At 36.0% G+C, this 26,861-nt stretch overlaps 1 protein-coding gene across 3 annotated transcripts; it reads left to right on the top strand.

Annotated features, from left to right (window-relative positions):
- Positions 1–15,350: 15,350 nt before the first annotated feature.
- Positions 15,351–26,844, top strand: LOC122026903 (protein NETWORKED 1A-like). 3 transcript variants are annotated; one of them, XM_042585633.1, is made up of 6 exons: positions 15,351–15,527; positions 15,627–15,769; positions 16,392–16,726; positions 18,101–22,557; positions 22,663–24,630; positions 25,543–26,844. In XM_042585633.1, exons 3-6 carry the CDS (start codon positions 16,624–16,626, stop codon positions 26,629–26,631), a joined length of 7,617 nt encoding a protein of 2,538 aa, XP_042441567.1. In that variant the 5' UTR covers positions 15,351–15,527; positions 15,627–15,769; positions 16,392–16,623; the 3' UTR covers positions 26,632–26,844. The 3 variants fall into 3 exon arrangements, with proteins under 3 accessions (XP_042441567.1, XP_042441565.1, XP_042441566.1); XM_042585631.1 differs by having other exon boundaries at positions 25,510–26,844; XM_042585632.1 differs by lacking the exon at positions 15,627–15,769 and having other exon boundaries at positions 25,510–26,844.
- Positions 26,845–26,861: the final 17 nt, after the last annotated feature.

Below are 26,861 nucleotides of genomic sequence, written 5' to 3'. Positions count from 1 at the left end.
TTTTTTCCAACCGATGTAATAACGGACAACCCAAGAGCCCAACATCCTTTAGTTATGTGCGGTGTGCCCCATTTAGAAGAAAAATTTCTATAAATTCGTCATATCTAGGGCTCGAATCGCAGGTACCCGGGTGACAATCTGTATATCCTACTACTATATCATAACCCTGGGGGCACAATATCACCTAGTAATTTATACATTTAGTGGATGAATTATTCTTTCATGCTTATGCTTAGTTTGATGTGAACACATCTAATATGACTATTTTCTTACCAAGTCATTCTTTTGGGTTATGCTACATGTGATGGTATTTAGAATTAATGGTATTTGGAGTTATTCCTATATGTGATGGTATTTAGAATTATTGAAGCATTTTGCTCAGTAATATCCTCTTGCATGGTTTGGATTTCTTATTTTATTAGATTACTTTGTGATATCACAGTGAGATTATTTTTCTATATCGTTGGTGATTGGCCTTCTACTTTTTCGACGTTTTTACTGATTGGCTCTGCTGAGATGTTATTGAACTTTTGTTATTCCTAGATTCCTAATTATCCCCACAACCAAAGGATCAAACTTCTCTCCCCGATTAGGATAAATTGGCCTTCTGGTGCTCTTTATATATTCTCATTATTATCCTCGGATGGGATTTGTCTTTTGGTCTTAATGAATTCCTATTATTATCTCAAATTGGATTTCTTTTTTTTCTTGACATTCTCATTATTCTCGATCGACATTAGTTGGATTTCTAGTTTTCTCCATAATCTTATGTCTCCACGATCAAGAGATTGAGTCTCTTTCCTTGGTCGAGATTGATCAGACTTCATATTTTTCTCAGTATTTTGCAACAGTGGGATCTTTTTCTGGTTGGGATTTTATGAGATTTTTGATGTTCTAGATTTTTATGATTATCCTCTTCGACCCAATACTCTTTATCAGACTTTATTCGACTACGTTCCTCAGTTTGACTTGAAGGAATGATATTTGATGGTAATCGAATTTATCCCCGAGCTAAGTATTTTTAAACACTTCTTTATCAAACTTCATTTGACTGTGCTTCTCAGTCTAACTTAAAGGAGAGATATCTGATGGTAACTAGATTTATCCTTGAGCTAAGTATTTTTAAACACTTTTTTATCAGACTTCATTCGACTGTGGTCCTTAGTCCGACTTGAAGGAGGGATATCTGATGGTAACTAAATTTATTCCTGAGTTATGAAATTATCTTTTCTCAAGTTTCGAGATTATTTCCATTCAAATATTGGGGGCAAGCTCTGTTGAGCAATATGACAAAGATCTATTGAGGCGAGCAATATGGTTAGGTTTTGTCGAATAATATGACTAAGTTTTGCCGAGCAATATGGATAGGTTCTTCTTGTTAGATTGGGTGGACCGGCTAGAGGGGGTGAATATCCTGTAAATAAATTAGAATTTCTCTTGCTTCTATCTTATCAAGAACAAAATAATAAAGAAGGGACTCAGGAGATTTACTTAGTTATAATCTAGGTGTTTGTTAATTTAAGGTAATGAAAAACACTAAAAGAAACTCATTCTTCAATAAAGGTTGGAGGCGAAGAAGCCCCTTACAGAAGTTAGAAACTCAAAACTTGATTATAGAAAATGAATACTTGTTGAATTCCTAGTTTTAGGGTGCTATTTATATGCCATTGGTCGAAGTGATCATTTACTGACGTAGCATTGGAGGCACCTCAAGTGTCATCCAGGGTGCCTCTATCTGAATAAAATTTTATCCTTAATGCGACGACAGCCTAACAAATCTATGGAATTGGAGGTGCCTCCGATCAACTGAAGGCCCCTTGGCTACTATTCATCTAAGGTGCTTCTAGTTCATTGGAGGTGTCTCAAGTAGCTTTTGTGGTAGAAACTTTTCTGGACATCTGAGGCACCTCCAAACAACTGAGGCACCTCGAGTCTTCAATATCAACTTCCATGTTGACCATTTTCAGACCTCGCTGGCTTGGGTGATGCTCCGGTCGTCCAGAGTTAAGCTCATCCGAACCCAACTCTAACCTTCTTCTTGAGCAGGCTCCCTCTCGACTTCTCGTCCCTCAGATACGCCATACACGTTCTTCTCACTTCACCGATGTACTCTTCTGTAGCTCCTCGTCCCTCAAATGCATTGGGCACATTGACTCCCTTCCCATGTCATCCTTCTCGCTCACCGTATCTTCCACTCAACTTCTTATGTTATTAAGTGCTTGTACACTTAGACACAAGACATCAAATCCGTAGAGTCTAATTTAACTCGATTGATTAACATCAAAATCAATTCGGGATACTTACACTCCCGAGCAATTACATTCTCGGATGCTACAATAACATCACAGTTACAGTACCTGACCTGCTACAATATTTTTGAAAATCAGTATTATCTTTGGAGCCATCTCATTCTCGGGATGCTATAGGAACACCAATTCTATAGTACGCTCCAATAAATACTACAGTGTTCTTGAAACTCAAATTAATTCCCGAATAATTCTACTATAGTACAATGCCTCGAAACTCAAATTAATCCCCGAGCACACACTACTACAATTCATGGAAATTTAAAACGAATCCTTGAGCAACTATCCTACAGTAAAATGCTACTGTACGGGACTGCTACATAACTACATACTACTAAATAGCTACACTAAAGTGTTGTAGTACAACATGCTACAGTGTTCTAGAAAATCAAATTAACTCCAAGCAATCACAATATTATATGCTACAGTGCCACAACTACAGTGACACCATTGCTACCATACGCTACACTAAATGTTGCAGAGTTCTAGAAACTTAAATTAATTTCTGAGCAACTTTGATATAGTAAAATGCTTGGAAACTCAAATTAATCCCCGAGCAACATTGCTACAGTTTTGAAAACTCAAAACTAATCCCCAAGCAACCGTGCTATAATAAAATGCTACCATACCGGATTGCTGCATAGCTACAATAAAATGCTATAGTACCACATGATATCATGTCTGGAAAATCAAACTAACTCTCGAGCAATCACAACCTTATATGCTATAGTACCACAACTATAGTAAATGTTATAGTGCCAATGCTAGCTGCTACAATGCTATGGAAATCAATCTATTCTTCCAAGTAATACAATCAAGTTCCACTGAGCAATATGACCAAGCTACGAGCAATATGGCAAAGTTCTCTCGAGTAATATCATAAAGTTCCTCTGTGCATCAGAACAAAAGTCCCATCGAGCATTGGAGTCTACTACTACCAAGCATCAGAATATACTTTCACCAAGTAATAAAATTAGCTTTCCTTAATAATAAACTCTAAAGCTTCTAGTTACCAATATATGACACTTGATGAATGGAAGAGGGCGAATAGATTATCAGAAGACTTGTCTTCACCAACTCATAGGAAAAGTAGAGAGGCGCATGACATCGTTTATGAGAACTATATAAACACCATGGATGATAAGTTCAAGGGAGATTGGTCATCTTACTCTCGCAAGCGGAGGCAACTCTTCTCCACCAAGCTCTCCTCCTCCTCCTCCTCCTCCTCTTCTTCTTCTTCTTCATCTAATTGGTGATTGACTTGAGTATTGAAGGAGCCATGCCGGAAAGCCAGCCCAAGCTTTGATCTATGTTACATCTCAGATACTGGATTTCGCAATTTGGAAGATGAGTCTAAGATTTCTAAAGAAGAGGAGCCTGAGTGAGTGAAAAAAGAAACCATCAGTAACAAACTTGGTTGGTGACAATTCTTGGTCGTCAAATTGAGTAACAACTAAAGGTTGTGCAATAGTTTTGATGAGATCAGGTGGAAAAATACCTCATATAGGAGCTTCACTAAAAAAAAAAATACCCATATAGGAGCGGTTTATTAGGAGCGATTTTAACACCGCTCTTGAAAATCAAATAATAGAAATAGTTTGAACTAAATCATTTCTAATGCCTTACCTTTTTAGAACAGTTTTGCAACCGCTCTTGTTGAATAGTTCTAACACCGATTTGAATAAACCGCTGCTGAAACCACTCTTAATGATTCAACTATTAAAAACAATCTTGAAACTACTGATATTGGGTACATTTAGCAGCGGTTCTATGTTAAACGTTGTTACTTACTATTTCTATTGCTCTAATTTCTAATAACAGTTATCAAACAGTACACTTTTAGCAGTCATTCTGTAAACCACTCTTATCGAAGTTAAAATTGATCAATATTTTTTTAAAAAAATAACAATTAAAGTGTATAATTTACTTAATGTAATTTTATTTTGTACATCTCAAATTTAAATTTGTTTATTTAATATAAATATTTATTAGTCAAACAAATTATTCTTTAAATAACTTATAAAATCTTAATTTTATTTATATCGGTTTTCATTCTTTTCTTATTTTTATTTTTGTTAAAAGAAAATTCTTAATTTTATATATACCAATTTTCTTTTTTTTCTTATATGTATTTTTCTTAATTTTTTTCCTTAATATTTTTTTCCCTAAACACATAACTTTCATTCCCGATATCGCACGCAACCTCTACACCTTCATCTTCCTCTATCTATCTCCGAAATTCTAAATCTCATGTCAAAAATCTTTCCTCTTTTTCTATTCAACTCCGAACCTAGATCTCACGCAAAAAACTTTTCTTCTTCCTCTATTCAACTCCAAAATCCTAAATCTCACTCTGAAAAACCTTTCTCTTTCTTTATTCGATTTTATCCATCCTCCAATTCGCACTACTAAAATATAACTTTGATATTTTTTATAAATATTTTATAATGACATTTATTAAAAATTATTTATTTTAAAATTAAAAAATAATATTAGATTATTTATGATCAGAATATTATTAATTATTATTATTATTTATAAAGAACCATTATTTTTAAAACTTATTAATCTTATTATTTTTTTTCTTAAATTTGTGCTTTTATTAGCCTCTAATAGCAAGTAAAGCTAACCTAAATTTTTTCCTTTCCACTTTTCAGCATCAACTAAAACCAAAGTCTTTTCCATAGATCATCTTAGTCTCATATTCCCATAGGTAATCAAAATCGTTTACTAAACCTGACATTGTTGGACTTATTAAGAATAAATATATAGTAAAATAAAATTATTAATTAATTATTTAATAATTAACTAGCATATAAAATTATCTATTAGTAAGCTATTATAAATTAATAAATAAATGAATAAATATGTCTCTTAATCTTCTTCTAATTACTAAGAATAACAATATAACAAAAGAAACTATTGACTAGTTATTAAATAATTAACTAACACATAAAAATATTAATAGCTGTAGTCTAGTTGGTTAGGATATTAGATTATAATTTAGGAGACCTAGGTTTGAATCCCAGTAACAATTAATTTCTTTTCCAACTTTAAAATAAAATAAAAATAGGGTCAATGGGCACTTACCGATTGACCCGGTTAAGAGCCCGAGGTCGGCGAGTCTACCTGTAGGATTAGTGCTCCTGTAATTATGACATTTAGGTATTTTGAAATCGCTCCTATATCCATGGTGTGTAAGAGTGGTTTAAAACCATTCTAACACTTAAAGAGTTTTAGAGCCCGCTCCTGACTATATAGCTATAAAAGTGGTTTGAAATTGTTGTTATATGTATAACATGTAAGATCGGTTTCAAACCATACCTATTAAGTATAATAGGAGTGGTTTTTTAATTTTTACCAACGGTTACGAAAACCGCTTCGATAGGATATAGGGACGGCGACAAGAGGAGCGGTTTTCAAACCATTGATAAAAGTGTAGGAGTGGTTGAAAGTCGCTCTTAAAAGTAAAAAAAATCGTCCCTATATGGGTGTTTTTTTGTAGTGCTTCATCGATCGTGGAGTTCGTTGCGCCACTGTCAAGGAAAGCATGAAGCGTAAATTCATCTGGATCTGGCTCATTTATCATTAAAGGTTTCCTTTATCCAATTGCTATGTAAAGAATATTTTTGGCTTGAGAGTAGCTAGCTAGTTTTGTTTCTATAAGGTTAAGAAGGGTTTCCAAGACTAATACTCATGTTTCAAGAAGTATATTTCGAGTACTACCTCTTACATGGGAGTACTGTGGGTATTATAATAGCAAAAATTTATTCTAGACATAAGTTACAAACTTGCTTTCAACAAAGTTTTCACGTGACTCATTTGTCTATGGATGGATAAAATTTGCATAGAAAACATTGAACATTATTTTTTTTCCTATTTTTAAGTTCCAATTACAGAGGCATTCAAGTTGATCAATTCGTGTAGGTACAGATGTGTGAGGTAGAACTTGCTGAAACATCAAGTCTATGTCCTCAGATGGAAGCAAGTTGTCCCATTGATCTTCTATGTCATTGAATTTGTACAAAAATCCTTCATTAGATGGTCCATATTTCTTAGCTGCCCTATTTTTGGTATTTAAAAATGAATTGACTAATTTATATTGGAAGAATATCAGATTTCTTCTACATCATCTACGGACACAATAGAGTAGATAGACGAAATGTCTGATATGTCTGATGGACTTCCACTAAGTCTAAATTGGTACAAGTTACTAGTTTTGCTTCCCAAGTGGTTCAAGTTCTCTTAATTCTTCCAAAGTTATGTATGTTGTCATTTCAGCATGTATATATATATGCATTCATTAAATTGTCAAAAAATCCTTGATGTAGTTATTGTTAAAATACATAGTTTATATTGTTTTGTTGATATATAAGTTGGTCGACTAATTGAAGGTGTTGGTTACCTAGTTGTCATAATGTTTGTCTTTCAATTTTTAAGGCATCTTTTTGTGTAATTATTTCAATATGCATTAAGTTAAAGTTTTCTGTTTCTTCACTTTTCTCTAGTTGTAGAGTAGAAGGTTTATAATCATTAAACCTAACTGTCAGGTTGTCATGCCTGTCTTTATACATGATTGACTCTGTAGGTTGAAGAGTTTGGTTTTGAGTTACAAGACTTGTACTCTAGTCTAGTCTTGCTAGATTTTTTGACGAGAACTCTTTTGACTTTTGGTAGTAAATACCTTTCGGTGAAAGAGCTTCAATGATATTTAGGAATGACAATTTTCCCCGTGGATTCGGGGCTCCGCGGGGAAAACCCGAAATGGGGATGAAAATCCCCGATTTTTTGGGGATGGGGCGGGTATGAGAATACTATCCCCATCCCCGAACCCGCCCCGAATATTATTATTATTAATATTAATAAATAATAATAAGATTTTTTTTAAAAGTATTAATAATAATATTATTAATAATATTGATATTAATATTATCATTAATAATAATAATAAAATAATAATAATAATAAAATAATAATAATAATAATAATTAAATATGGGGATGGGGCGGGGATGGGGATTTGGTCCCCGTGGGTTCGGGTTCGAGGAATCCCCGAACCCAAAAAAATGAGAACGGGGCGAGGATGAGGATGGCAAACCCGCCCCCGCTCCGCCCCATTGCCATCCCTAATGATATTATTGATTTATATCTTAAAACTATTGTTAATTTGTGTCATAGTTTTTCATAAGAAAATTATATTTGGAAATTATCTTAAAACTACCTCAATAAGTCCGATGATGACCTTTTCATCATCTGAAAATTTGGTGTGCATATAGAGCGAGGAATACTTTTGCTCCTATGCTTTTCGTAGTTAATCCTCTAAGACTGAATACAATTAGTCTTAGATGAATATAATTATGTCTTCTTTGTAAAAATGTTCTTGCTGACTCTTCAATCATAAGGTCAAATCTTTCTTTTCCTCCATCATGAAGATGAAGAGGTTATGTCCTATGATAGCTATAGAGTTAAGTACAAAAAGATAGTATCCCTTGGTTATATAGTCTTCTCAGATTAAGTGAGTTATATTGTTCATTGGAAAAGATCATTAGGTTCATATCTATGTGTATAAGGTTTTTTAATTGATAAGTTGAGGTACTATCATGTCTTCTAGTTATGACATTATCTAACCAGGAGGCTGTGTTTGTTTTTGTTTGAAATCTCACTGTTTATGAGGAGCCTGTAAAAGGTTCAGTTTGATTTCTTATTAGACTCATTGAGACTGGGTGGTATAAGTTAAGAAATAATAAGTTTTGGGTTGTCGTCTAGGGATGATATTTCCTGTAGATAGTTTGCTTAAGTCTCTTGTTAGATTCTCTATACTTTCACTCCAATCGGTTGCCTTAGTTGTTTTCTAAATATATGTTTCGATTTGAAGTAGTTTATTTTCTAGTATAGTTAGTTTGTGGTGTAGTGATACTAGTAACGCTATTATAGTATTGTTTTGTTAGATTAAAACTTGATCTCCTTTCCTAGTAACTTCAAGTTTAGAATAGTCGTTATCTTTGATTTTTTAAAATTGTGTAGAAAAGTCTAAGGTTTCTTCATAATATGTATTTTTAAAATTTAGTTTGTTTATTTAAACTTGATTTCCTCAAGTGTGGTATGGAGAAGTTTTAGTTCTCCTTCTATCTATGTTTTATGTGTGGTAATTAGGTCTTGGATTTGTAGTAAAATCATTTTAGATTGAAGTTCAAAATGTTTGCACTAAAGTTCAAAGTTCTTAGGCTAATTTTCTTCAATAAGTCTCGAAAGGCTCGAGATTTCTTTCTTGGTAGAAATGCAAAGTAGATTTAGTTGGCTGAATCTTCTATTTAGCAAATCTTGTGCGTCTTTTAAGAATTCTATGTTTCTTCTTAGATCGCTTATTATTTGTGATTGTTGAATTAAAATCATAGATACTTGTTCTAATGTATGTGTAGTTAGTTTTTGTTGAGAATATAAAGTAGTTCCTATACTAAGAAGTAGATCTTGTGATGGTGTTTAAGTATGGATTATTAGTATATCAGCAGTGATTATATGTCATAGATCTAAAATAACAATTATGTTTATGATGATTTAAAGTAATAATTTTTTTTAGTTGGGGAATGGAAGACTAAATCTAAAAAGTCTAGTTTTTGGAAGTCCTAAAAGTCTTTAGAATTAGAAGTCATGCATTGTATTGTGATCCGGAAGATCTTAGGACTCTAATACCAATTATTTTAATACTTCTTGTAGAAGTTGAGTTGTTTCTAGAAGTAGAAGTTGGGGTTCGGAGTTAAGTTGAGGTTTGGTACCAATTATTTTAATGCTTCTTGTAGAAGTTGAGTTGTTTATAAGTAGAAGTTGGGTGCGGAGTTAATATATTGAGATTTTCAGTGTTTTTCCTTGTGAACACTAATTGTGAAGTAAAAAATAATAATTTTAGTTAAGATTCGTCTAAGTTTCTGTAGTTTTAGATAAAACTTATAACATCTAGTTTTAGATATACCAAAAATTTAGTAAAGCTGCTTGGTTCGAATACCAGCAGTTGGTGGCTCATCCGTTGGAGATCAATGGGGTTGGAAGGTAGGCAATAGAGATGCATCTCAGGGCATTGGGCTGAGATTTGAGAGGTATAAGAGGCTTTAAAATACTATTGGTTTGTTCATTTTTATCTTGCATTTTCCTATGTTCTACTGATTGTTTGTGGTTTGTTTGGTAATAAATATGAGTATTAATTTTGCTTTTTTTTTTTTTTGTATGATCCATGCTGATTGATTTCCATTACTGCCCCAAAAAACTATTGCATGTTCATTCCTCACAACCTCATGTTGGCTAACTAAACTTCTTTTTAGGTAATCCAACAAGAACAACAACAAACAAGTTGTATGTCCCAACAAGTTGAATTGGACGACTTAAATTAAACAGCACCCTGCATAAGATTTGTATTCGATAGAAATATTTTGTAGTTAAGGACACTTTTTTTTTAAAAAAACACATAAATATATTTTATCTAAGTTCTCCTTTTATGTTATTTCCTTGGAATTTGCGTACTTAACTATCTCTGATGATAAGAATTAAATTTAATGTGAGAGTAAATAAATTTTACTATTTTAATTAGTCGCTTAGAAAAACATAATAATGTATATGCAATTCAATATTTCTATTGGGCTCATTTGGTTTGCAAATAAAAATTGATTTAGATAATTTTTTATGAATGTAAGAGGGCCTAGATGCCTCGTTTCCTTCTTAGCTCAAATTAAGGGGTTTCTATTTCATTTTTATCTGTCTATTTGTGCTAGTAGTTTGTGATTTGCATTGAGCTGCTTCGATTGGAGCTGTCATTCTTTCTTGGTTTCATAATTCTTCATAGATTGAAGTATATGGTTACTGGGACCTTTGGATTGGCTAGATTAGGAACCTGCACAATTTAAGGAAGGATTGATATCATTATTATTATTTTATTTTGGCAACTGTTTTTTTTACTCATTGAGATAGAATAATAGATTGGACGTTCTACTTGAAGAAATTTTCACAACCCTTGATAGATTGCTTCAGAAAAGCAGCTGTGCCTGTTTGAAATCTCAATATCTTGTGTGCTTCCTGTGCATGGAAGGTTCAGTTTCTCCATGATGGAATCTAGAACACAGTTGTTGATTTGTTTGTTGGTGATCCGTGGTGGCTAAAAAAGTTGGAGACAAAGGTGTAAGGAGTTGGAAGGTTAGTTTAGACTGGGGGTAGTCCATGTGGAGATAGATCATATATAATTTGGTGAACTGATTTTTATGGGGAATCCTAAGCTTATCTTGTGCCTACTTAGTTTCTCCTGTTAAAGACTCCTTTTCCCTGCTACTCAACAAGGTGTTTGTGGTGACCTCTAAGATTGTTGGCATGGGAGACAACACAAAGATTGAACAAAGCACATGCTCATTGTATCCTGATTACTGGACAAGATTCTGTTGAAATGCCTGACATCATTACTGATTACCAATGGCCTGTTATTGATGAAATTCAGGTGTGACATTGATATTATTACTTACCTACCACTTGATGGCTATCATAATTTATTAAAAATAAAAGTTTTTTTTTTAAATCAAAACTTGTTACACGAGTTTAAAAATAAACATGATGTCTTACACAAATGTCAAGAAAGTTTCTTTTAGAAGGTTCATAAAAGAGGCTAACAAACTTGTGTTACAATATGTGCCTTCTCCTAGATGCTCATTATGTTGGAGTATATGGTTCAATCTTGATGCGGTGATAAATAGGGATCTATTAAGTATGGGTCAAAGAATAGAGATAGTAATCGATGTAGATGTCAAAGTCAAGGAAGTCAATGTCAGAGGACTAACGGGCTCAACGAAAGAGGTTGAGCGGAGCTCTACTATAGTAGCCGATCGGGCGTAAAGCTTTCGATCGGCAAAGGGCTGGTTCAAGCAGAATGTCGGTACATCCAAGATCATGAGGCGCTCGTCACGGAGTAGAGGACTGTTAGGACGACCGGAGCGTTGGTCCGATCGGGCGATAACAAACTACTATACCCGCCACTCTAAGGAAGAACAGCAGAAGTCTACCAATCGGCGGAGTCTCAGTCGATCGGTCACCCCGCTCGGTCGAACGGTGGGATAACTAGCGTATCTCTCAATATCCTTTTGAGAGCTAGTACCGCTGACACGCGGCATAGTCAACAAGCGGATCGTACGACGGAACCTTCTATTATCTTATCAATGATATGCATGCCCTATTAAGATATGGTGTCAGAGACACTTTCCTGACAAGTCCTTTCATAGGATATAAATTGGAAAACGTGTCCACGACGAATTAAAGAACATGCCCACAACAAATTGGAGAATGTACCGATGACAAATTGGAGAATGTGTCCACGCCTCGAGAAACGTGCACGTGGTCCACAGGACACTATATAAAGGGAGGGCTCTACATGGATGGAGGGACACGTTATTCATTATTCACGCCTATATCTACTGTTGTCCTATCTTTTTTTCTTTTTTCTGTGACTGACTTGAACGTTGGAGGACTAACACCCGCGACCCTTTCTCTGGCTCTGCACTAATATTTCTTGTATTATAAAATAGGGTAAAGTCTATAATCAATCAATGTAATAGTCACATCCTCAACTTACCATCTCATTGATTTTCAGACAAAAGTAAGTCCCATGTTGGATATCGAGTCTTTAAATATTTTGTTAGAGCAACCTGTTCTGATTCTTGTTAAAACATAAAACTCTTAAGTTTGGCCCTTTTTCAATAGCTTAATCTCTACGACATGGTGATTGGTCCATCAAATGTCAATATGGCATCAAAGCACGAGTTTAAGTTGGCTTGGCTTCTCTTGGATCACGAGCTGTCTCTTTTTGGATGGCTTATGCTAACATGCAACAACCTTTTTTCAATTAGATGAAATATCTTTCCTGGTTTAAAAAATTTTATATCATCCAAGTACTTTCTCGTTACTGACTCTTCAACGTAATTGGGCTGAGAACAAAGCCATAGACAGTCAGATCGTTTTTCTCTTAGGTCGAAGCAGCCATTAAAAGAGCGACAGAGAAACAAATTCACAAAAAGAAAAACTCCATTAAAGCTGCTTCATTGTCCTTTGGCACTGAAATGGTTTGCCAGATGCTCCTTGAAGTGTGTGCCCATACGATCACTGCTCATCTTGAACTGTTCTTGTAGTCGAATGGTCACATCCTTCAGCTCCTCTGGGATACTGCCAACTTTGGGATGCCAGTAGCCATGCTCTGTTACTTGGACTTCTGGGAATCAGTCATTATCTGGATTGTTTAGGGTTTATAGAAATACCTCTTTTATCCTGTCTAAGCTTTTCACCAAGGATTCAATTCCAGTAAATCTGTGACTGTGTAGAATGATGGACATCGAATATTATGACAGGCATGGGGGAGCAAAACCTTGTGGTGGACCAGAGGAGAGGGAAAGAAAAGGGCCGTGAACCATGTGAATTGCACATGTGAGATCACAAAGATCTCTGTCTCTTCTGAGGAAAAGAAAAAGGTGACTTTTTGATTGGTTCAACCACCTACTCAAATGAATTCTCATCGAGCATTTATGTAAAACTGGGAGACAGGGCTCCCAATTCATATTATCTCTTTTCATGAGATCGAATTTGCCATGTTGATCAAGAAAACTAAATTCTTTTTCTAATGCGTCAGTCTATCATACAATTGTCAGATCATCCATCTCTTGTATACAGCTGGAAAACATGGCATCCAACAGTGCACTTGCATATATTGTAGTGCATCTATCCTGACAAGTTCACTGTTATCCCCCACTGAAGTCTGAAGTTTGGACTATGAGTCAGCCCTTCACAAATGAGGTTGCTGCATTGTTTTTTTCCCCTCCATCCATATACGGAGAATGCGAAAAGCCTCGCGAATGCAAACGATCATCAATTAGATATTGAACCGGATTAATGTGAAGAAGAGTCCTAAGTTTTTCGAGTGAGATGATCTACCATGTCAACCGGCCAGTCTTCCAAGGCCATCCATGAGAGTCAACCGGCTAGCCTTCTCAGACCGATCCGCTAGGACCGATCTGCTCAAGCCGACTCTCCATTCTTCCAAAGTTAATTTGCCAAGATTGATCCGTCAGATCTGATCGGCCAATCTTCCAATTAACCTCCTTTTAGCTCATCGGCATTTCAAACCTCATCAATTTTAGACGGGATTAAATTTAGTATCGTCTATGGGGATGTACAATTTATCTAAAATGTGAAAATAGATAATATCAAAAAATTCACTGTCATCACCATGGACCCGAAGGATTTTGATAAACAGAATATTGTCATAGTGCAGGACCAAGAAATTAGAGTTTCTTATGTATCGTTCTCATTCGGAGTAAGAAATTAAAGTTTCTTATGTATCGTTCTCGTTCGGCTATCGGACTAGAAGCTCATGGATCTTAGTCTCAGCAGAATCCTTACTCTCTAGCTCCCCCATTGGATACTCCAAGGGCCCAACTCCTTGATCGTATATTCCAGGAGCCAACTCCTTAGTCGGATACTCTAGGAGCCGGCTTCCGACTGGATATCCAGTTCATGCCCAATCGGTCATGCTATTGGAATGCTCCGGCTCACTTCCACTCTAACTCAACGCCTCTCCTAGATCGAAATATTTAGATATTATATGTACGTGGATTGACGTGACACATGGAGCAGTATGACAGACATATATAACATGAGATCTTCTACAATGCCATACGTGATTGATGAGACCTTTTGATAATATGATGAAACATCTTTCTTATCTTGATACGACATCTTATCAAAAGCACATAATTCCTCCTGACAATTGTAGATTTGACATCTCCCTCTTTCAAGTTATAAAAAGTCTCATCTCACGAGCTAAAGTACGCGCGTGTCTATAGAAATACGTATTACTTTCTTATACTATTTATCTTCTTCATTTTCATCGTCGAAGACTGATTTGAACATCGATGTAGAAGGCTGAGACAACCCAGTCTCACTCTAACGCTCCGTCTATCTTTTCTTATCTTCTATGAACTTTGCAGAAACTATCGACAAAAGACTTTTTGACACCTTCAATCTCCTCTTAATTTTTCCTAGAGGTCTAATGATTCAATCAACCACATCTCATCTTCTTCTCCATACCTCATCCATTTCAGACATATCAATGTCTACGCCATATAAGGACGGAGAGATGCTCCTCGTCCAGACCAAAAGAAATATGAATATACATTATGACAAGTAAACTTCTAATTTATTTTAGCTGTAATTGCTCATTAAAATAAAAATATTTTTATTTGAAAAATTAAGAAAATACCGGCTGTACTATTGCCCCAGGGGTGATCTCGTCAATTAATGATCTTATTAATTAACAAATTGTTCTTTGTAAAATTAATCAACATTGTTTATGGAATTAATATGATTCCCTTTCCATAAGCTAGAGCCATCCGTGGGACCCTCTCGTGATTCGTGAATTGCCCGCCGAACCAGTGGCATTCTTGTAAATTTTGCATCGATTTTGGGCTATTGCACTTCAGCTCTGCTTGTGCAGAAGCCTATTTCCTGTCCCATCGGTTCTCTATCGCCAGGGTTTCTCTTTGGAATCCTGGACGATGTCTCGGCTCGGAGAGGCAGCAGAATGACAGATATGCCAAACGGGTCGGCGATGGGGCCCGCATGTATCCGAGCTACGAAGCCTGCAGCGTGTCCTATCTCGGGCAGGCGATCGGCCTTACGAACAGAGAAAACCAGGGACAAAATCCAATAAAACGCTCCATGTATTCAAAATTAATTAATCGGTAATTAATTTTGATCACCAGACCTCCTTTTTATAATAATAGTTTATCAAATTACTATAAAAATTCAGGTGCAAAAGTGTGATATTAAGTTTTTTTTAAAATATTCCAACTGTGATTCGATTTTTTTTAAAAATTGTTATATAATGGGCAAAGATAAATTGTCGTTTTGGAAAATAAGGGATGCCTTTTGGAGTTTTATAAAAACAGTGGGGTGTTTTCTTGAATTTTGCCCAACAAAAGAGGCGAAAAAAGAGCATCACATTAAATTATTACTAAATTAGGAGCTATCAGAGTAGGGAAGGAAGATCACTCCACGGCCTAATCAGCTTCCCGTAGGATCCATCCGCTGCTCTCAGTCTCAGCCTTAAACAGCGCCGCGCTCACTCTACCGTCGATCTCCTCACTGCTGCCATTGGCGTTATAGCCAGCCAAGGTTCCGACACCGGCACAAGGCCACAGCGGACGAGGTGTGTTTTCCCTGTCCCGTTCCTTTGTGCTCCAGTTTTCTCTTTTTTTTTTTTTTCTTGTGTCCACTGTGGCAGCCTTTTGTTTTTTTGTCTTCGTAGTACCGAAAGCATACAAATGGCGGTGAGACAGTGAGAGAGAAGGGAAGGGAGGATGTGTTGAATGAGAGTGCATGCGGGAAAGGCAGTAGCAACTGATCCTCGTCGCAGGCGCTTGTGATTTTGGGTTCAGATTTCGATCCTCGGTACTGATTTTTCTTCCCTAAAATCCGACCTTTATTTCGTGGTTTGGTTGTTTTATTTTGATCTGCGAGGTGAGTGGCATCTTCTCCTTGGAGATTTTGGTAGGTGGTATTGACATTACCTGCTTCCATATTTTGTCCAAGCTCGGACGTCCAGTGATGATCATGATTTTAAGTGAAACGAGGATTTTTTTATATACGTATATTTAGCAGATCTCGTGCTCTTGAAGTTTTGATTATTATGTTTTTTTGGATGATTCACTACTCTTTCCTTTTTAGTCGCATGGATTTTTTCCTTGATGAACATCGTTCTATGTTGAGAATTTTTTTAATCGTGCAACTGTTTTTAACCCACAACAGCTCTTGTATCATCTCGGTGATCAAAGACATTTGCATTCTTGCTTGATCTGCAGACGAGGTTAATGTAATTTGCAGTCTTAGTTGATTCAAAAGGGTTCTTTTTAGAAAATGTCTTGATAGAAAAACCAGTGGAAAGAGATTTTTTGTTCCTGGTTCTAGTTCTCGTTCTTCTGGTCATTGGCCAAACCGATCTATATGCTACGTTTTACTTGATGCTTCAACTAATTGATTGAACTTAAACAGGAAAAAATATCTTTTCTTGCAGATGGTGGATCTAGCCAAGTCATGTTGGTGACAGTCTGAATGAGAAATGGAGGGAGGCTAAATTTGCTTCTCCACTTTTGATAAGATACCGAGGGAAATTTTTGTGTGTGAAATACCATGCTGTATTAACATACTGCATCAGTATGGTACCTAGATAATTCTAGGATAGATATATAACTAAAGACATCAATTGAGATTTCTAAGTATATATCTGTATTTCTGCACTTGACCCCATGGCTACCAAGCTGCATACTGAATCAAGGCGACATTATTCATGGTGGTGGGACAGTCATATTAGTCCCAAGAATTCTAAATGGCTCAAGGAGAATCTTTCAGGTTCGTGATATTGTTTTCATCATCAATATCTCCTTTAGAAAAATAAACTGCATCTACCATACCATTTTTCATGGATATCCAATTCAATAAAACCAGAATTTTTTGTTCATTTCTTTATTTATTAGAATTCTTTGGCAGTGCGACTAGGGCTTGTTTGGAAACCAATGAGTGAGTGAGAGGAAGGAAGGGGCGGGGTGCATGTAAAAATAGAAAGGAAGGATAATTGGGTAAAATATAGGAGTCCCCTTCCTCAAACAGGCATGGAAAATAAGGAAAAGAAAAATACTCTGTTCTTCTATCGACAAATTCCACAATCTAACCATGCCATTACATTTATATCCACTACCATACTTAGGAAAGAGCTTAGATTGCATTCTTATCATGTGCTATATTGTGCAACTTGCCTCTATCAAATTGATCTCTGATACTCTTATTCCTATCTGAATTTTCAATAATGAATCCCAATACAGTTACTGTTATCACTTCTCTAGTGCTGTTCCTTGTGCTTTACTTCCCTTTTAAATGGTTTAGTGAATCAAGGTAGTGTTTGGTTTGCTACTATTCTATGGCCCTACTTACTTGGGTTGATGGATATGTTGATAGATGGATGTCAATAATAGACATCAAGAAGAATAAATTGAAAAATGAGATATCTTAATGCAGCTGATTATGAATTAACATTGTTCTACGCATTTTTGCTTATATGTTCCTAAATTTGGGTCTTTCTTACCTAGTTATCCTCAAATCTCTAGCTAACATATTCTGTAAGATTCTTTATCAGTTGGTACACTGTCATTTAAGGTTCTCTTCAGGTTTGTGGCCGGACTTTCTACCTCAGGAACTCTAGAACTTATTAATATGTAGCTTATTTGATCATAAGTTGAATCACTTCCATGGAAATTCTAGGGAATAATTAGATAAATACAGAGGTTGGGAGGGATGGAGGCATGGATCTTCAAATTGACAGATCCTATAAACCTCCCTGTATGGTTGCAAAGTTTTTATCTACTTACTCACAAAAGAGCATTTTGGTCCAACCCCACCTAGTGGAATAAGGTTTGATTGTTGTTGATGTTGTTGCACTCACAAAAGAGCATTTTGGTGAATTACTATTATTTATCTATTAAGGATTGAATTGCGTTCTCTTATTGCATAGTATGTAACCTTTACCATTATTTCTCCTTTGATGAGTGATATGGTGGATTAGAAAACATGTGAATTTTAACTATGGACAAATATTAGTGATGTGCTCTATCTTTTCCTAATGATTGTATAATTTTCTTATTGATGGTTTTATATAGGTAATAATTAGAATTTGATACTTTCTTGATTGCCATTGTGTTCTTTCTGTCTAAATGGGTCTTGCATGAACAGATGCAGACATGAAAGTCAATGCAATAATCAAGCTGTTAGAAGAAGATGCTGATTCTTTTGCAAGGAAAGCAGAAATGTACTATAAGAAGCGACCTGAACTGATGAAATTGGTGGAGGAGCTGTATAGAGCATACCGTGCATTAGCTGAGAAATATGATCATGCTACTGGAGCACTTCGCCATGCTCATCGAACAATGACCGAGGCATTCCCTAACCAAATCCCATTACTATTATCGGATGAATCTTCATATGTTTCCTCCAGCAATGAGGCTGAGCCACAGACTCCTGAAGCACCTCCACCACTTCGTGCATTATTTGATCCCGATGACTTCCAGAAGGACGCAGTGGGATTCCCATCAGAGTTGCTTGTTGTAAAAAGAAATGGGCCATATTCTGAACCAAATGATTCTTTTTCGAGCAAAAAAGGTTTGAAGCAATTGAATGAGATGTTTGCCATACAAGATGAAACTGTATCTACGTCTGAAGGTAGAGTAAGAAAAGGATTAAAATTTCAAGAGGAAGAGGGAGAAAATATTGAAAATAGAATGCTCAAGTGGTCCAAGGAACAAAATCAAGGTCATGAGAAATTAGATGCAAGCTGTGTGCCGAAAGGTCCTCATCAAGACATTTCCCAATTTTCAGATGAAGACCAAAGTTTGAAGAACCAGATAGAGGCAGAAATTGACCGGGCTAATAAAGCAGAGAGTGAATTTCAAAGACTCCAAAACACAATCTCTAAATTGATTGGAGAGAAGGATGCAAGTACAGTTCAATGTGAGATATCTCTTCAGAGAATAATTGAACTTGAATCTCAACTTTCTTTAACACAAAATGAATTGAAGAAAATCAGTGATGAGAGGGCAAGAGAAGTTAAGAAGTTGCAGAATATTGAAGAACTAAATGAATCTCTTCTTTTGAAGATAGAGCTGTTAACAGAGGAAGCGAAGAAGCACGAGCATGAGCTTAACCAGAAGCAAGATGAATTGGAGAAACTCCATATTGCCATTGAAGAAAAACATCAAAAATGTGCTCAGATTGAGATGGCTCTCGTCTTAAAAGAAAAGATGCATGCTCAATCTGAGGAAGAAGTAGCTCATTTGAGTCAAGAAATTGAAAAAGAAACAAAAAAGTTGAAGGACATGGAACTGTTAAACATGGATCTTCAGGAAAAAATTTGCAAGAGCAATGAGGAATTTTGCAGCTTGCAGAAAGAAAATCTTCATGCTAAATTGACAGTGGAGGAGCTTAAAGAAAAATTAATTTTGTATGAAGAGAAGAATATAGGTCTTGAAAATGAAATTCAGATCCATTTAGGCAAAATGGAACTTCTTAATCAAGAGCTTTTCCATGTTAAAGAAGACAAAATTGATTTGGAAGGGAAACAGCAAGATCTTGAAGCAGCACTAAAGCATTTGCATAATGAGAATTCTGAACTGAAGGAAATCTTGGATAAACATGAAACTGAAAAAAAGATTTTTGTGGACAAGCTGAAAGTTATGGACAATCTTCTTGATAAGAATTGCCTCCTAGAAAGGTCACTTTCATATGCAAATCTTGAGTTAATAGACTTGAGGGGGAAATTTTCAGCACTAGACAATTTGCACAAGGCTCTAAATGGTGAAATTTCCACTTATGCTGCTGAGAAAAAAGCACTAATGTCTCAGGCAGATGATCTTACCCAGACTATAAGTGTTCTTTCTGAGAAAAATCTCTTACTGGAGAACTCTCTTTCTGTTTTAAACTCTGAAGTAGAAAGTTTAAGAATAAAGTTGAAAGACTATGATGAATCTTTTCTGTTGCTCAATGAAGAGAGATCTGATCTTCTTCATGAAAGGAAGAGTCTTCTTGCACAGATAGAGACCCTAACTCATTTTGTGGAGGAACTTTCAGAGAAAAAATTGTCTTTGGAGAAATCATTATCAGCTATCACCAGTGATGTTTTGAGTTTGATGTCAAAATTGAAAGACAAGGAAGACTGCTATCAATCTCTTCAGGAAAAAAACTCTGGCCTTCTTGATGAAAGAGATACTCTTCTTTCTCAGGTCAAGATTCTTACTAAAGATGTGGAGAATCTCTTGGGCAAGAATTCTGCTTTGGACAGCTCTTTATCTGTTGTAAGCAGTGAAGTTTGTGATTTAAGGAAAAAATTGAAGGACATTGAAGAATCTTATGAATCTCTCAGTCATCAGAACTCCAGACTTCTTGCTGAAAGGAATACTCTTCTCACTCAGAGAGAGTTGTTTACACTAAAAAATTCATCCTTGGAGAAGTCTCTATTTTCAGCTAACAATGAGGTTGATTCTTTGAGATTGAAGTTGAAAGACTTGGAAGAATCTCTTCAGTCTCTCAGTGATCAAAACTCTTGTCTTCTTTCTGAAAAGAATAGTCTTCTTTCCGAGTTAGAGGTTCTTACTCAGGATGCAGACAAGCTTTCAGAGAGCAATTCCTCCTTAAAAAACTCCCTATCTAATATAAGCAGCGAGGTAGTGTGTTTGAGGTCAAAATTAAATGACTCTGAAAAGTCCTATCAGTCTTTGAGAGATCAGAATTTTGTTCTTCTTAATGAAAGAAATGCTTTAGTCTCCCAGGCAGAGGACCTTACTCAGAATGTGGAGAAGCTTTCACAGGAAAATTCTTTCTTTGAGAATTCACTAATTTCTTTGACCATTGAAGTCAGTTGTTTGAGTTCCATGTTAAAAGATTTCAATGACTCCTTCCAGTTTCTCAGTGATCAGAATTCTAGTCTTCTGGCTGAAAAAAGAACTCTTCTTTCTGAGATTGAGATTCTTTTGCATAATGTGCACCAGCTTTCTGAAAAAGGTTCCTTTCTGAAGATCTCTCTATCTGATGTAAGCAATGAAGTTGTGAGTTTGAGATCAAAGTTAATTGGCTCTGAAAATTCCTGTCAGTCTTTGAGAGATCAGAATTTTGATCTTCTTAATGAAAGAAATGCTTTAGTCTCCCAGACAGAGGTCCTTTCTCAGAGTGTGGAGAAGCTCTCTCAAAAAAACTCTATCTTGGAGAACTCACTAACTGCTATGAGCACTGAAATGGAGCTTTTAAGTCCTAAATTGAAAGATTTGGAAGAAACCTGCCAGTCATTGAGTGACCAAAACTCTAGTGTTTTGGCTGAAAAAAACATTCTTCTCTCTGAGGTAGAAATTCTTACTCAGGACATGGAGAAACTTTCTCATAAAAATTCATACTTGGAGAACTCCTCATCTAAGTTAAGCAATCAAGTTGGGTGTTTAGAGTCAAAATTGAAGGAATATGAGGAATCCTATCAGTCTATAAGGGATCAGAATTCTGATCTTCTTATTGAAAGGACTGCTCTTGTCTCTCAGGCAGGGGATCTTTCACAAAAGCATTCATTGTTGGAGAACTCACTTGTCGCTGTAACTACTGAAGTTGAATGTTTGAGATCTAAGTTGAGTAATTTTGAAGAGTCCTGTCAGTCACTTAGGCATCAGAACTCTGATCTTTTTGCTCAAAGAAAGACTCTCATCTCTGAGGTTGACGTTCTTACTCAAAATGTGGAAGAGCTTTCCAAGAAAAATTCTTTGCTGGAAAATTCTTTTTCTGATGTAAGTACTAGGTTTGAGTGCTCAATGATCAAGTTGAAGGACTCTGAGAGGTCATGCAAATCTCTAAGTGATCAGAAATCTTACCTTCTTACTGAAAGGGACAGTCTTCTGACTCAAGTGGAAACTCTTACTATTTCTGTCAATGACCTCTCTGAAAAGAATTCCTTCTTAGAGAACTCCCTTTCCAATGTAAGCACTGAGGTTGGATTCTTGAAGTCAAAGTTGATAGATTCTGAAGAGACCTTCCAGACAATGAGTGATCAGAATGCTGATCTTCTTTCTGAAAGGAACACTCTTGTTTCTCGCATAGAGATTCTTGCTCAGGATATGGGTAAGGTTTCAGAAAAATATTCCGTCTTGGAGAATTTGTTAGCTGATTTAAATACTGAAGTTGAGTGTTTGAGGTCAAAGCTGACGGACTCTGAGGAGTCTGGTAAATCTTTGAGAGAGAAGAATGTTTATTTTCATTCTGAGAGAGAGAATCTTCTTTCTCAGTTAGAGGTTCTTGCTAACAATATGGAGAACCTTTCAGGCCATAATTCTTTCTTGGAGATCAACCTTTCTGATGCAAGAACTGAAGTCTGCTCTTTGACATTGAAGTTGAAAGAAATGGAAGACTCTTGCCAATTGCACAGTGCTAAGAACTCAGATCTTCTCTCCGAAAGGAAATGTATCCTATTTCAGTTAGAGGTCGTCACACAGAATGCAGAGAAGCTTCAAGACAAGAATTCCATTTTAGAGAGCTCCCTATCTGATGTAAGAACTGAAATTGATTTTCTGAAGTCAAAGTTGAAAGACTATGAAGAATCCTGTCAATCACTCCAGAATCAGAACTCTGCTCTTCTCAGCGAAAGGAATGCTCTTGTCTCTCAGGTCACCTGTCTTTTAAAGCAAAATTCTTGAATTTATTCTGTGATATTTCATGTTATTTCTGTTATACATTCCTACATCTTAGCCTTTTCCATGTTCGCGTGTCAGGTTGGTAGCATCACTGCAAATCTGAAGAATCTGGATAGTAGTTATGTAGTGTTAGAAAACAAATTCTTGAAAGCTGCAGAAGAAAGAGATCTGACAACAAATCAGTTCAAGGTTCTGCAAGATCGTTTGGAACTAGAAAAAGAAGAATATGGAACACTTATCCAATCATGTAAGAGTCAGATGGCTGCATTAGAGGACCAGATTTTTCTTTTGCAACAGGAAAGTAAACTTATAATGATTGAACATGAAGCAGCACAGAGTCATTTAATTGGTGCTTCAGTAGAAAATTTTGTGTTGCAAAGAAGTTTGTGTGATGTACATGCAAGGAACCTTTCTCTCTCTATAGAACTTCAGGAAAACATACAGGCATGCCGACGTGCTGAGGGTCTTGTTTCTGATCTTGAGAAGGATAATCTCATTCAGGTTGAAAAAAGAATGTCACTGAAAGAACAAAATAAGCGGTTATGCCAGGCAATTAATTTATTGCAGAGCACTCTAATTATTGACAAGAGCTTTGATTGTCTGGATGAAGTTCAGGATGAAGTTCTCCTGGATATGGTAGTTGAAAATATCTTGGCATTTGTTTCTGGAGCTGAGCATAATAATCAACTATTGCATCTTGAGATATCAGTTCTTGTCATTCTTTTGAAGCATGCAATGCTGGATCTGAACACTTTGAAATTGGAGAAGTGTTCTCTAGAAAGGGATCTTGCCATAAAGACCACAGAATTGTTAGCATTGGAAAACAAAGAGCAAGAACTTCTAGAATTAAATATAAATCTAACAAAGGACATTGAAGCAAGCAGCCATAAGGAGGTAGAAATAAAGATTGAGATTGAGGTTCTCTCTAGATGTTTGACTGAGCTGCAAGAGTCTCTCATGACATCTAAATGTGAAATACTAAGTTTGACGGAAGAGAATAAGATTCTAATGGAAAATCTTTGTATTTTAAGACAAAAGTGTGATCTGTCGGAAAAGGAAAATATTGAAGTGCTCTCTGAGGCAGCCAAATTGGATCATCTTTGTTTATTCTTTAATAGCCTTTGTGCAGAGAGAGTCTCTGAACTGAAATGTTTCACATCTGATATTGATTCTCTTCATCATGTTAAAAATGGCCTCATGGCTAAGGTTTACAAGAAGAAGGGGGTGATTAGGGCCCTCAAGGAACAAAACACCTATCTTATTAAATCACTTACCTGTCTGGAAGAAGATTATAGAAGTCATATGCTACTCTCTGAATTTGATTTGATTACAACTGCATGCTTTTGTGAAGAACTAAATTTTGAGAGACAGAGCATAGAGAATAAATTACTAAAAACACAGTTACAGCTGTCAGAAACAATTCAGAAAACTGAGTCAATCCAACTGGAGAACTTCAAATTAGGTGGCATTCTTCATGTGCTTCGGCTGGATAATGAAACTAGTAAGATGGCCAAGGAACAGTTGCAGCAAAAGATTTCAAATTTATCTCAACTGGTTGCTGACAGGAATCAGGAGATGAAATGTGTTTATAAAGAAAATGAGATTCTGCAAGTGGAAATTGATCAAAAGCACACAGAAATTGACATCCTTTTGAGTAGGAAGGAAGATTTACTTTCAGAACTCCAAATACAAATCCATGAAAATGATCTCTGTCAAGTAGAAATGGAAGCACTGTTAACTGAGATCCATCTCTCCACAATTACTGCAGTTTTATATGAAGAAAAAATCCATGAGCTGATAATAGAAGGAGAACTCAGCACAATCCTGCAAAAAGAGACACTAATGATTGAGGTAAAGTTAATTAAGGACTACATTGATACTCTGAAGAAAAAGGTCGATTATCTTGAAGGACGAAGTCATGGGTTGGAGGTTGATTTGGGGGTTTATGAAGCTTTGGTTACATCATTGTGGAATAGTATTGCCTCTCTGGGAGATCAGATTATTGAAGTGACAAGAGTTAGATCAGCAGTACATCATGACAATGAGGTAATCTTCTGTTAAATAAAATGAATCCGACAGGCATGATCCACTATACATAGTTCATGAACCTCAAAAGTAGATTGCAAGTAAGTTTAATTCTGTGAGTTTAGAGGAATTGGAAAGTACATTAATACTAAGATGGTTTTAGATTCTGGTAGATTCTTAACTTTGGATGTTAGTGATATTGTTTTTGCTATTGTATAGTCTAGCTGTTAGCTCGTGTCCACTAGGTTGAACTCAATGCTCTAAGTTTAACCTCTGACTTTGTGATCTCTAGTTTCTGTACTGAAGATATGTAAATTAAATGGAAAAAAAAACAATTGTTGGACTAGAGTATGTATCCTATTGTTATGCTTCAAATTGGAAATGCACCCATAAGTGGAGTTGAATTCAAAATCTATACTTAGTTGAAAAGTGCAATTTTTATATTTGATTCTATAATTTTAGATAGACAGGCACAATTCTGACTGAAATTGAGAAATGAATTGTTTGTTTGGCTGTGTCTGGCCTAGACTAATATTGTTTCACATTCGTTAATGCATTATTAAGTGACAAAACTGAATCAACCTATTCTGTTGGAAATTGTTACATTGTGCTGGCATCTAATAGAAGTTAGAACTAGCAATTTGCAGACTCAAATCTATTTTTTTTTCTCTCAATTAGACAAACATGCAAAGCTCAGTAGCTTTTCTGCTGCCTACTTTTTTGTTTTTGTTTCTAATATAGATCCACATGCTTGTCGTGGTGTATTATTGTCTAGTTGGTGAATTTTCATCCTAAATCTTCTTCTATAGAATATTTTCTCTAGTTACTTAGGTTAACTAAACATATTTGTTAACTGAGTTTTATATATTTATTTGTAACACTCAACAAATCTTTATACAGGATATGTCCTTGCTTTCTCATTTATATCTACAGGAAAATCAACCCAGTCAATGTCAAACAGGCATAAAAGTTAGAAGTGTTCAAATGTTGGAGAAGTTGATTACTAAAGTAGAATTTCTTCGAAATGTGATCAAAGATATCCAAAGTGACGTAGAGCAGGAAAACTTCGAATCGACTGAAGGAATTGAAAGGCTAAAGAAAAAAGAACTGCAGGAGCAGGAGTTTCAAACACAACAGAATTTTATTAGACAGTTTGATGGAGTAAATGATGCTGAAATCTCAAAAGGGAAGAAGACCAGGGAGATGATGAAGGATATTCAGCTCGATAAGGATTCAAGTTCTTTACCTAATGTGGCAATTGATTCTTTTGGTATAAGAAGGATTAGCAATAAGGAGATTGATGATCAATTATGGGAAACTGCCGAAAGCAATTACAGCAACCAGAAACTGAAAGCATCAACCACTGCCATGGACAATGACATAGAGCCAGTGGAGGAAGAAAAGAGTGAATACCCTTCTTCGGAACTAATGGTTGAAAAGGAATTGAGTATTGATAAGCTAGAGGTACCCATTATAGTTCCTGCATGTCAAAAAGAATGGAACAAGCGAGTCCTAGAAAGGCTAAGATCTGATGTTCAGAGGCTGTCAGACCTTAAAACAAATGTGATTGATTTGAAGAGGAAACTAGAGAGCTCCCAAACGGGGAAACTTCCTGCTAGCTTCAGTCTTGATACAATTAAAACACAGTTAAAGAATGCTGAAGAATCTTTATTGGAGTTGTTTGATACGAACAAAAAGTTAAGAAACAAGGCTTTAGAGCATTCCTCAGATGCCGTCGGTACAGAATCTGAAGAAAGCAGCAGGACATTAAGGAAAAAAATTTCAGAAGAAGCAAGGAAGCAATCAGAGAAAGTCGGAAGATTAGAGCTGGAACTACATAAAATCCAATATGTGCTGCTGAAACTCGAGGAAGAGCACATGACCAGGCACACTCAAGCTGTGGACAGAAGAGCCCGAACACTCCTGAGGGATTATATCTACGGCCGAAGGGGTGGCAATCGACAAACGAAGAAGAGTCCATTCTGCGGGTGCATGAGGCCTAAGACAAAGAACGATCAGTGAGGTCCTTAACCACATAAATAACACAGGCGTTTCTACATAGAGCTGAGTCTGAATCTATTCTCATTGAAGCGTTATCGTTTCTCTGCACCCTTTTTCCCCTCGAGCCTAAATTTTCAAATGCTCAATCAACTTGTTGCTGTCAACTTTTGCTTAGTTAAAGAATACCTGTACATTCTAAGATGGTTTACTTCTCGATGGGCTTCGGATTTATCAGGCTTGGCGTTATTAGA

Source organism: Zingiber officinale, chromosome 10A (assembly GCF_018446385.1).
Source record: "Zingiber officinale cultivar Zhangliang chromosome 10A, Zo_v1.1, whole genome shotgun sequence".
In the NCBI taxonomy this organism is placed as follows: domain Eukaryota; kingdom Viridiplantae; phylum Streptophyta; class Magnoliopsida; order Zingiberales; family Zingiberaceae; genus Zingiber; species Zingiber officinale.
Note: the sequence above shows the minus strand (reverse complement) of the source record. Positions and strands in the feature narration are given on the sequence as shown.

Excerpts from the sequence above, each read along its gene's own strand:
- LOC122026903 (XM_042585632.1), top strand. The coding sequence starts at position 16,624 with ATGGCTACCAAGCTGCATACTGAATCAAGGCGACATTATTCATGGTGG. Across the intron at positions 16,727-18,100 it reads GCTCAAGGAGAATCTTTCAG|ATGCAGACATGAAAGTCAAT; the intron begins GTTCGTGATATT and ends TTGCATGAACAG. Across the intron at positions 24,631-25,509 it reads CAGTACATCATGACAATGAG|GATATGTCCTTGCTTTCTCA; the intron begins GTAATCTTCTGT and ends ATCTTTATACAG.